Raw genomic sequence first — 12,529 nt, 5'->3', positions numbered from 1 at the left:
GTGCTTATTGCATGTATTAGCTTTTCCTATTTTCAAATTTACCGAGTTGGATCTGTGTTTGTTTTGCTTGTAGGTCTACAGATGTTACACAACATAATGAAGCGATACAGGAGGGAATTCAATAAGATCCCAATTCTCAGAAAGTTGCTTAAGGTAATGTAGTTATTCTCTAGTCCTATACTTCTACTCTAGTGATTGAGTAATTAGCTTGAAAGTAGAATTTGAGAGGTATATCAGAAAATGTCAGTTTTACCACCTGCTAATCATGATCTGCATATTCTTGAGCCAGAAGTTTTTGTTTTGAGAAGAAAGCCAGAAGTTTTTTAACTGACAAATTATTTATTCACTACACAGCGTCTTAATGTGTCACTCAAACATATTTGTGTATAAACATATATTAAATAGCTAACGGGTTACGGAAAAAAGGTCTCAACTAGATAACATATAAGTGCAATAATCACTGTAGTTAAGTTTGCCAAAAAGAAAAAAGAAAGCATATGGCAAGTTATTGATCATTTCATGCACTGTGAGTTTAAGTTCAAAGATCAAAGCCGAGTAGCATGGACAATATGCCTACAGTCTGTCATTATGATGTCACTAAACGAGTAGGATAATATACATATAATATATTAATTAAACATGAAACACCAGATATACTCTCTGTATTTTATCCATTCTAAGATCAGTAACAATATATTCAAATCATTGAACGGTTAGACGGATAAAAACAATGTGAAGTAGTTTCCAACACTGGTAAGAAGAACATAAAATACAATGTCACATCTAAATCTATTAGTAATCTTCTCCTCGTCCTCTCTGGCCTTGGAGATTCAAAATTTTCACAAAGTCTCATCAGGTATAAAGAGGTAACATTTGCTCCTTTCAAAATTTTGCCTTTAACGAACAAAAGTGTCTTAACAAAAGCAGCAAATTGGGTGGTGATCTAAATGGGTAAGAACATTGTCTTTCTTGTCAATAAGATGCTGTACCAGAAAATTTCAGTGAGGCGTACGTCAATATGTAATTGAGCAATATATTAGTGGCTTTTTTAGTCACTTTTTTTTTTGTTGTTGTACCCATTTTTTCCTTACGTGAGATCTTCTGTTGGCTAAGCATATTCAGTGCAGGGTTCTCTTGATATACCTAGCACACCCTGTTGTTTGTCATTGCTATCTTACCAAGCTGGTTTTACAATGTCAACTGTACTTTACAGGTTTTAGAGTATCTAGCTGTAAGAGACATCCTTTCTCCTGAGCACATCAATGGAGACACGTCCAGAGCTGGAGTTGAGAGGTTAGCAGATGTTATCGCATGTTACTTATGTATATTTTTTAACTTTTATTCTGATAGTCTGAGTGGGTTTAATGCCTCCATATGACGTCCAGGTAGAATTTCCTTTTTTTGTGCAGTGATAAGGATCTAATAAAGCAACTCGAATGTGAAACCGAAATATGAATTACAGTGTAAAGACAAAGATATGCGAATGGTAGATTAGAAAGACAAAGATATGCGAATGGTAGATTAGAAGCTACAGAACTGGAACTCTTTTTTTTGATGAAATAAGTTGTATTTCATTAACAAGAAGCATCCAGGGGATGCATAGGTTACAAAAGAAGGGAAATATCAGCCCAAATGACAAAAAAACTATTGCAAGACTAAGGCGCTGATAAATTCCAAATAAGAGTCAGGATTATATACAGGTGTAAATTTAACCCAACTAAAAAGATTAACTAAAACATTTGGCCTTGACTGCATGGTTGGCAGTTGAAATGCCATCAAAACATCTATGATTCCTTTCTGTCCATATGCACCACAAAATACAAGCAGGAATCATAGACCATATACTTTTGATGGACTTCCCAACTCTCCAGGCATTCCAACTCAAGAAAGCCTCCCTGACATTGCATGGCATAGTCCAGTGCAGTCCAAAAAGTGACAAAAACATGTTCCATATACTTGTCGCAACTGGGCAATGAAGAAACAAGTGATTAATTGTCTCTGGGTTGCAAAAACACATGTAACATCTGTTAGGTAGTTGAAAATTCCTCCTAATGAGATTATCCTGAGTTAAGCAAGCTCCCTTTAAAGTGATCCAGCTGAAGCATGTGACTTTTGGTGGTAATTTTGCTCTCCAGACAAGCTTCCAATGCCATTGATCAATTAAGTCTTTGTTGGAGCTTAACTGAAGATAACTTGCTTTCACTGAATAAGTGCCTTCCCTGCTATTGCCCCACTTGAGTTTGTCTCTGCTCTGGGTGTTGAAAGAGCTGTTTTGGAGGCTTTCAAGAAGTGCAAATAGGTCCTCAATCTCCCAGTCATTTAAGTCTCTTCTCTGGTTCAGTCTCCATGTGTTGTCCTCCCTGTTTTGAGCAATTGTAGAATCTGGGTTGGTTGCAACCAGGAATAGTCTTGGAAAGGCCTCCTTTAGAGTAGTGTGTCCCAGCCATTTGTCTTTCCAGAATTGAATGAGTGCCCCATTTCCCACCTGAAGAGATGTGTTGCAAGAGACGTCATCCCATAGTCTCCTGATACCCTTCCATAACCCACTACCATAAGGTGTTCTGACAGCATTGGTACACTAGTGACTATTAGCCCCATACTTTGCTTGAACTATCTCCTTCCAAAGGCCAGCATCTTCTTGGTTATACCTCCAGTGCCATTTCATTAACATGCTCTTGTTGTGAAGTGCTAGGTCTTTGACCCCAAGACCTCCTAGTGTTTTAGGAAGTGTGACTTTGGCCCATTTGACTAGGTGGAATTTGTGGCTGGAGCTGTTACCTTCCCATGGGAAAGATCTCCTAATCTTGTCAAGCTGTTTATGCACTTTGACTGGCATTGGAAAGAGGGACATGAAATAGGTAGGTATGCTATCCAAAACACTGTTGATTAGTGTTAATCTGCCACCTAGAGATAGTTACTGCTGCTGCCAAGAAGTCAACCTTTTCTCAAACTTTTCAACAACTGCATTCCATATTTCAGTTGATCTCTGACTGGCACCCAAAGGAAGACCAAGATATGAGGTAGGGAAGGAACCAGTGTTGCAATACATAATATCTGCCAACTCTTCCAGCTCAGAAACCACATTAACGGGGAAAATGATGCTTTTAGACATGTTACTGTGGAGACCAAACATGGCTTCAAAAAGCATCAGAGTGAGGTTAAGGAACTGAACTTGAGATTTATCTACCCCACAAAATATAAGAGTGTCATCTGCGAAAGTGGAACTCTTTTACATTAGTTATTTAAGAGAAGGAAAAAAAATGGTAGCAGAAACAAAGGTTGCACAACTGCAATATCAATATGCCACCATATTGCAATTTCTAAATTGTGGAACTGAAACTTGATTTTGTTTTTAAATTTCTAAATCGGGGAAGAGCTGCTAGAATTTCATCTCGTATCCATTTATGATGAGTATATTACATTTGTTTATTCGCAATTGTTAGTTTGATAGTTAAAATAGTAGTAAATAACCCTAATCCCATATGTATTAGGAGTAGGACATGTATTATATATATAGGGCTCATTGTATATATATAGGGCTCATTGTATCATTGTCAATATATTAATCAATAGATTTTTCTTCCGTGCATTCTCACATGGTATCAGAGCATTAGTGATTAAAGATCATTGTGCGTCATTCCAGCGACATCCGGGAAGAAACAATTCAGTCACTGTGCAATTTTCCGGTGACCTAAGTGACTTATTTGCGTCATCTTATGTTTGGTGAGTGTTGTGCACAAACCATCACCACCATTAGATTCAGAAACCTCCACGCGCCACCCAGATCTGCGATTCCCCGACCATTTTTTGGCCAAGCTTCTTGAGGACAGCCTAGTCGCACATAAATTTCGAGTCGATTGGTACTATTTCCGACAGATTCCGGCAACTTTGGAATTTTCCGGCGAGCTGCATTGATTTTTCCAGCGTGAACAATGATTCCCAGAAAATTTCTGTTTTTTCCGGCACAATATTATAATGGCATTCGTATCAAAAGCGTTTAACTCACAATCCGTTGAATCCAATGCATTGAATCCAATCTAGATAGTTTCTTTACCGGATTATATTGAGTTCGTTCAGTACAAAGCATGTAAACAGACATCTTCAGGGATAGCTTCCGTTGTTTAAACAGATAGTAGCGTGACTTGTGTCTCCCAATCTTCAACCTCTGAGTCTTGGGTCATTGATTCAGGTGCATCTGATCATATTTCTGGTAACAAATCTCTTTTCACTAGTATTTCATATTCTCAATCTCTTCCAACAGTCACAATGGCCAATGGTTCTCAAGCCATGGCAACTGCAATAGGTCAAGCAAGTCCACTTCCTTCCTTACCTTTAGACCCAGTTCTTTATGTTCCTGGTAGTCATTTTAATCTCATAGCCGTTAGTCGCTTAGCCAAATCACTTAAATCTGCTGTTTTATTTCTTGATGACCTTGTTTTTATACAGGAACGCAGTACATGGCGGATCATTGGTACCGGACGTGAATCAGATGGACTTTATTACCTTATCTTTGCAAAATCACATGGACTCGCATCTTGTCTTCCTCCAATAACTTGTCCCGTTACTGATTCACCAGATTTATTACATAAACGGTTAGGACATCCCAGTTTGTCAAAATTTCAGAAAATGGTACCTGGCTTGTCTCACTTGTCCACTCCAGAGTGTGAGTCATGTCAGCTCGGTAAGCATACTAGCTCCCATTTCCCGCGGCGTCTTGATAATCGAGCAGAGTCACCTTTTACTTTAGTCCATTCAGATGTTTTGGGTCCTAGTCGGGTCAGTTCTACCTTAGGATTCTACTACTTTGTCAGTTTCATTGATGATTATTCCAGGTGCACTTGGATATTTTTGATGAAAAATCGATCTGAGTTGTTTTCTATTTTCCAGACCTTCCACGCTAAAGTTTAAAATCAATTTGGGGTTTCGATGCGCACATTTCGTAGTGATAATGCCCTAGAGTATTTGTCTTCCCCATTTCAACAGTTTATGAACTCCTATGTGATTATTCATCAAACATCTTGTCCGTACACATCCCAACAAAATGGGTAGCTGGAAGAAAGAATAGACATCTTATTGAAACTGCTCGTACCCTATTCATACAATCTCATGTTCCGCTGTGTTTTTTGGGTGATGCAGTTCTTACATCTTGTTATCTTATTAATCGTATGCCATCTTCAGCTATCCAAAATCAAGTTCCATTCTCTGTCCTGTTTCCCCACTTACCTTTGTTCTCTCTTCCACCCCGTGTCTTTGGAAGGACGTGCTTTGTTCATGACCTTACTCCAGGAAATGATAAGTTAGCTCCTCGTGCTCTTAAGTGCATATTTCTGGGTTACTCGAGAACGCAAAAGGGATATCGATGTTATTCTCTTGACCTTCAGTGATTTCTTATGTCTGCTGATGTTACCTTCTTTGAAACCCAATCATACTTCACAGGTCCAGTTAATCACTTAGATATTTCTGAGGTGTTACCAGTTCCTTCTTTTGGAGATTCAATCCCTATTTCCCATTCATCTTCCTCCATAGCTCCACCATCTACAGTTCCAGTTGCAGCTCCACCACCTATAGCTCCAGTGCCACCACCGAGTCCAGTACCACCACCTAGTCCAGTTGCACCAACTATAGATCCAGTGCCACCACCTAATCCAGTTCAACCTTCTACAGCTCCACCACTCCTGATTTATCATCGTCGTCCGCGCCCAGCATCAGGCCCAGTTGATTCACGTCCTGCACCTGACCCTGCTATTACTGCGGACTTGTCTCTTAATCAACCGATTGCACTACGAAAAGGTATACGGTCCACACTTAATCCTAATCCTCATTATGTCGGTTTAAGTTACCACCATCTTTCATCATCCCATTGTGCATTTGTGTCATCTTTGTTCTCTATTTCCATCCCTAAGTCTACAGGTGAAACACTGTCTCATCCCGGATGGCGACAAATTATGATTGACGAGATGTCTGTTTTATATACGAATGGTACTTGGGAGCTTGTTCCTCTTCCTTCAGGTAAATCGACTATTGGTTGTCGTTGGGTGTATGCAGTCAAAGTTGGTCCAGATGGCCAAGTTGATCGACTTAAGGCTCGTCTTGTTGCCAAAGGATATACTCAGATATTTGGACTCGATTACAGTGATACTTTCTCTCCCGTGGCTAAAATTGCATCAGTCCGCCTTTTTCTATCTATGGCTGCTGTTCGCCATTGGCCTCTCTATTAGTTGGACATTAAGAATGCTTTTCTTCGTGGTGACCTTGAGGATGAGGTTTATATGGAGCAACCACTTGGTTTTGTTGCTCAGGGGGAGTCTAGTGGCCTTGTATGTCGGTTGCGCCGGTCCCTCTTATGGTCTAAAGCAGTCTCCTCGAGCCTGGTTTGGTAAGTTCAGCACAATTATTCAGGAGTTTGGCATGACTCATAGTGAAGCTGATCACTCTGTATTTTATCGACATTCTACTTCAAATCTCTTGTCGTTTATGTTGACAATATTGTTATTACCGGCAATAATCAGGATGGTATTAGTAAGTTGAAGCAACATCTCTTTCAGCACTTTCAGCACTTTCAGACTAAGGATCTGGGCAGATTAAAGTATTTTATGGGTATTGAGGTCGCTCAGTCTAGCTCAGGTATTGTGATCTCACAACGGAAGTATGCCTTAGACATTCTTGAAGTGACAGGAATGACATGTTGTAGACCTGTTGACACTCCGATAGATCCGAATTCTAAACTTTTGCCAGGACAGGGGGAGCCTCTTAGCGATCCTGCAAGATATAGGCGGTTTGTTGGTAAATTAAATTACCTCACAGTGACTAGACCTGGCATTTCCTTTCCTGTGAGTGTTGTGAGTCAGTTTATGGATTCTCTCTGTGATAGTCATTGGGATGCAGTTGTCCGCATTCTTCGGTATATAAAATCAGCTCCAGGCAAAGGCTTATTGTTTGAGGATCGAGACCATGAGCAGATCGTTGGATACTCAGATGCTGATTGGGCAGGATCACCTTCTGATAGACGTTCTACGTCTGGATATTGTGTCTTAGTAGGAGGAAATTTGGTGTCTTGGAAGAGCAAGAAACAGAATGTGGTTGCTCGGTCTAGTGCAGAAGCAGAATATCGAGCAATGGCTATGGCGACATGTGAGCTAATTTGGATCAAACAGTTGCTCAAGGAGTTGAAATTTGGTGAGATTAGTCAGATGAGACTTGTGTGTGATAATCAAGCTGCTCTTCATATTGCGTCAAATCCAGTGTTCCATGAGAGAACTAAACACATCGAGATTGACTGTCACTTTGTTAGAGAAAAGATACTCTCGGGAGATATTGCTACAAAATTTGTGAAGTCGAATGATCAGCTTGCTAATATTTTCACCAAGTGCCTCATTGGTCCTCGTATTAGTTATATATGTAACAAGCTCGGTACATATGATTTATATGCACCAGCTTGAGGGGAGTGTTAGTTTGATAGTTAAAATAGTAGTAAATAACCCTAATCCCATATGTATTAGGAGTAGGACATGTATTTTATATATATATATATATAGGGCTCATTGTATCATTGTCAATATATTAATCAATAGATTTTTCTCCCGTGCATTCTCTCATCAATGAACTTTTATGATATTCCAGACTACTATTCCCTCGTGACGACGGAAAGAATATGGGAAATTAAACAATTAGAGCAACAACTAGAAAGAAATGAGAAGATAGAGATAAAATAAGAAAGAAAGGATAGAATTTAATAGAAGAAGCAACCAGTCAACCCAAGCAAGTAATACCTACTAACTAGCAATTTAACTACAAGAAATAATTCCAGGGGAAGAGAAATTGAACTCATACATGAATACTTGCAAGAAGAATCTAAGAGAGGTTCAATTAAAGAGGTAAAGTATATTAACACAAAGGGATGCTCTCTCAAGAGAGTTCTTCATAAATAATTCATCCAAATCTGGTAAAACCCTACATTACTCCTATTTATGACACGTGTTTCCTGATTATTATGGCGATAACATCTCTCCAAATGCTGACTGACTACTTAAGGTTGTGTGTTCCGTCATATGTGGCACCCATCAAATTTTTAACCTGCTTTTGCTTGTCGTAATTCTCTAAAAATCACGTTTATACTATGCCTTTGCAAGTGATAAACCCAGATTCCAAATCACCTCTGAAGTGTTGTTTTTGGCTCTGCAGCTTTAGGGACTCAATTTTGGGATTGACAGAGCACAAAGACAAACAGGTAATCCATTCTGGTTACCATGCAGGTCTTTTGTTTCCATCAAGTGGTTGTAGAATCACATTCTTTTTCCTTTTAATTGTTCCAGCGAAATATCTGCATTTAATCGATTCTTAAAAAGAGTCGAAATTTCATATTGATATGAAATTGAAATGCTTCATAGTTATCTCGTAGTTCTGTTCAGTCTCAAAAAAAAAAAAAAAAAAAAAAACTCGCAGTTCTGTTCCTTCTCAAAAAAAAAAAAGAAAAAAAAAGAAAAAAGAACTCGCAGTTCTGTTTGTGCTTGTTGCTTGATGTTGTGTAGATGCACGAGGAAAGCTGGTTTCGTCAAGATTATTTCATGTTGTCATCGTGCTTGTTTTAATCTTGCTATAAATGATTTAGGCTACTGATTTCCCAATTTCAAATTAACCACATTTGGGGATGATGGATAAGTAAGAGACTAGCATCTTAATTACCCTTGTAAGACAGGAAGGAAGGAAGGAAAGAGGTAGCCCTGGGTTAAAAGAGCATGCAACGTACCCGAAAAGATCACTACTTGACTGATTGATAGAAGAAAGAGCTAGTCTGGATAAAGGATTGTTTGACCTGGGTCTGTCATCTTATAGTTGGGAATGAAATACAATTTTCTGCTAATCTTAGCTATTAAACTTAAATTAGCTTGATAGAACTTGGTAAGTGAGGTGCTATTTGGGCTAGCTCTATGGTCTTATCCACGAAGGTTAGTATGCTATTTACTAGTGCTGCCGGACAATGATTGCATGCACTTTATTCTTACTGCTTTTTCTCGACCTTATGTGTATGCTTCTGTTCTTTTTTTCTTTTACCCATTGCAATAGATTTTTCCCATTCTTGTTATGTTTTTATTGTTGATTCTATGTTTTGATTTATATCTGTAGCCTGATTGCAGGAGTTTTTTCCTGTTAAATTACTTTGTTTAGAAATTTTCTTTATCAGAACCATTAGGTGATAAAGTATCCATGTAATTTACTGCATGTCAGGTTCATCAAATTGCAAGGAACTTTAGAGATAGGTGGTTACACAGACCTCTCAGGAACAGAAGCTGCATTGACAGAGATGACAGCCGAATCAACATGCATTCTGGTTCACCTTACAATAGGTGTCTAGCATCACAAAATCCATGGTGCGATTTTGGTGGTAAACCTTCGGAAGCAGCTCAGAATACCTGCCATTCAACAGTTTCATCTGTTCAAGCAGATGCTTGTGTGCCTGATGGCTCCTCTGCTTCATGTTCTGATATCGGGGCAACCTCTAGGCCAAGGAAACGTAAGCATAAAAGTCGGTGGGATCAAGAGGCTGAAGAAAAGCCAGATCCAAGAAATGAGAGCCATGTAGCTGATGACAGAAGGCAGGTCCTAGATTACGACGCTCCCCCTGGTTATGAATTCCCTCCTGGATTTTTATTCCCGGTTGAAGCTTGTAGGGTTTTATCTGATGCGTCTTCAGCAGCTATTTGTAGTCCCGAAGAATGTAGATGCAGAGAACATCAACAGCCAGTCGTTATGGGGAACTTGCAGCAGCGGTTCATTTCACGATTGCCTGTCTCTTATGGAATTCCATTTTCTGAGGTGCAGCAATTTGGGTCTCCTCAAAAAGGAAGATTTGATGCTTGGACTGTTGCCCCAGGAATACCTTTCCAGCCTTTTCCTCCTTTTGCCTCCATATCCCTGTGATAGAAGAGAATCTGTGCCTTCTGCTGCTAACCCGGGGGCAATCAGTGAACTACCTCAAAATACTGGACAAGATTGTCATACTTCTTCTCCTGGTCACTTGGCTCAAAATCCTCCAAGCGTACCTGGAGCATACCAGCCTCAGGATGGCACTGGATACCAACTTGGCTCTAAACGAGCTAGTGACTCTTGTAACGCGGGAAGGAGATACTTTAGGAAGCAAAAGTACAATAATTCAAAATTAGCACCTCCCTGGCTTCGGATAAGAAGTGGCTGGGAATACACAGGAAACAACTCAAAAAATAGCATGTGCATTGCAGGTGTAGCAAGCAGGGAAGATGAGTTCAGAAGTACTCCTAGTTGGGTGGAGCATAACCTTGGAATGCAAGATTTGGGGCATACTTTACGACAGCATACTTCCCACAGGTATTAGTTTTATCTTATAGAGGCAAAGTTTGCAGCAGCTTCCAAATTTTCTCCAGTGCTTCTCCTTTTGTACTTGCAATTCTCTGTCACCAACAGAAAATGAAAAGCACCGTTTAGATTTGTAAATTTGATTCTTTCATAATTTTTTTTTAGGTTTAGGACCAAAGTTATTCTGATTTATTTGATGTCATGCATTGACAGTGACCTTAATGCCTCAAAGAGGTAAACTGGCTCATTCTTTTCGTTATTAATTGATTTTTCTTAAAAAAATTGTCTGATGGCCTCTATGGAATGGCGTGCGTGTGACTTCCTCGTGCACTTGCTTATGACCCATTTGATTACTTGGTTGTTGCTTCTGCATATTAGTGTATGCGTTGACCTAGAAATTAATTCTGCTAGGGGCATTTAGCTTATGTAAATCTGTATATAGTAGATTTCTTTTCTTTTCCTTCCATTTTTTGAGGTAATGGACCTGCTGAACTTCTGCTGGCGTCTGGCGTCTGGCGTGAACTCATGAGTTCTTTAATTGTAAAAAATATACTCCTGGCGTGCATAGTTTTACTGATATAGTTTGGGAAAATTAACCAAACTGGAAAAGCACGGTTTGAGTACATTCCAAGCCGAATCAAACCATTTATATTTTGAAACTACATTCTACTTTTCAGTTTGGTTTAAGTTTGACTTGTAGCTGAGCCATATGATTTCTGTAATATATTTTCTATTCACCAACCGAAAACATTTTTCAGAAAAATATTTTTCATGAAAACATGAGGGAAAGGGAAGGAAGGGAGACAAGAGATATGAGTAGTTACATCATACAAGCGTGTTTTTTTTTTCAAAATTATTACTATTTTAAATTTTCTATTACATGTGGGAAGGGAAAGGGGGACTGAGAGAATGGAATCCACACCTATTATGTGGAAAGACTCATCAGTCGCACTAGACTGTAAGCATTGATGGTCATCAGGTTTTTAGATACGGATGAAACACCAGGTTTTCAGCAGTGTTTTTCGACTTGTCCATCCATCAAAGTACCTGCCAATCACCTTATAGCTAGGTCTCTGCTTCACCATAACCCAATAATCTGCTAAATTTGGTCGACTGTTTATGTACTCATCTTCCAACTTCAACAATTATAATCTAGCCACATATGGTGTTTCATTAACTTCCACCTCATTAAGAAGCTTTACTAGATGATCCTTACTCTGTCTTAGAATTTCATACATCTTCAACTTATCTTCTGTATCATATCCCTCTTTTAATTTAAGACGATAGGCACTTGCTAAATCCACTCGAGCAATTATTACCCGTCTTGACAATTTAGAAACATACTAGTGAACAGTGGCGGACCCAGGATTTTGTGCAAGCGGGTTCAATCTTAGAAGTATATAACTTTAGTCGTAAAATAGTAGTAGTTGTCAAGTGGGTTCAAAGAAATAGTTATACAAAATTTACACAGCTTTAATCCTAATTTATACATATACACAGTATTATTTTTTTGTAAAGCGGGTTCAACTGAACCCGCTAGCCACCAAGTTGAACCCGCTAGCCACCACTTGGGTCCGCCACTGCTAGTGAATAGTGATACTTCACAGGGATGTGGAAAAAGGCTGAAGGACTTTTGAGTCCCACTCTTGTATCTTATCTTATGCATCCATTTCATAACGTTACTGCTAACTGTTGTACTATTCCTGAAGTCACTGTTTCAACAGTTCTTTCGATATACCTCTGCATTTTGGAGTAAGTGTTATTCCTCCGCAACAACCAAAAAGAAAAATTTGTCGAAGACCTTTTTTCTGAGGTTCTGTGTCGTAATTGTTACTCTATTTGTTTTATTTTATATGATGTCTGTTTTAAAAATTGTAATATATTTTTATATTTAAAAATTATTTAACTCTGAGTTTTCAATTTTATCCTTATTGATATGCTCTCGTAAATATGCATGGTGAGATAAGTATAAAATAAATGGGAGGAGTCGAGTAAGTACAAATCCCAAACTATTCTCTGAATTATACTTTTAAGGGAAATCTTATCTACTACATAAGCTATTTCAGGAAAGTTTTGTTTTATTTGGGGAGTCGAATCTGTACAAACCACAAAATATGGGCGCAGTACCATTCCTATACCCATTAAATTTTTTTAAATTGGAACCAGTTCGAATCTAGATATTTACTAGATTTGTTTGGTT

General features: G+C 38.7%; 1 protein-coding gene across 1 annotated transcript in view; it reads left to right on the top strand.

Annotated features, from left to right (window-relative positions):
* LOC107803852 (histone-lysine N-methyltransferase ASHH2) overlaps positions 1-10,521 on the top strand; it is a 28,047-nt gene extending 17,526 nt beyond the window's left edge. The window contains 5 exon segments of the mRNA XM_016627645.2: positions 74-153; positions 1,214-1,293; positions 8,182-8,227; positions 9,226-9,897; positions 9,899-10,521. Of these exon segments, the coding sequence (XP_016483131.2) occupies positions 74-153; positions 1,214-1,293; positions 8,182-8,227; positions 9,226-9,897; positions 9,899-10,348 (1,328 nt within the window). The 3' untranslated portion in view covers positions 10,349-10,521.
* Positions 10,522-12,529: the final 2,008 nt, after the last annotated feature.

Source organism: Nicotiana tabacum, chromosome 8 (assembly GCF_000715075.1).
Source record: "Nicotiana tabacum cultivar K326 chromosome 8, ASM71507v2, whole genome shotgun sequence".
Lineage (NCBI taxonomy): Eukaryota > Viridiplantae > Streptophyta > Magnoliopsida > Solanales > Solanaceae > Nicotiana > Nicotiana tabacum.
Note: the sequence above shows the minus strand (reverse complement) of the source record. Positions and strands in the feature narration are given on the sequence as shown.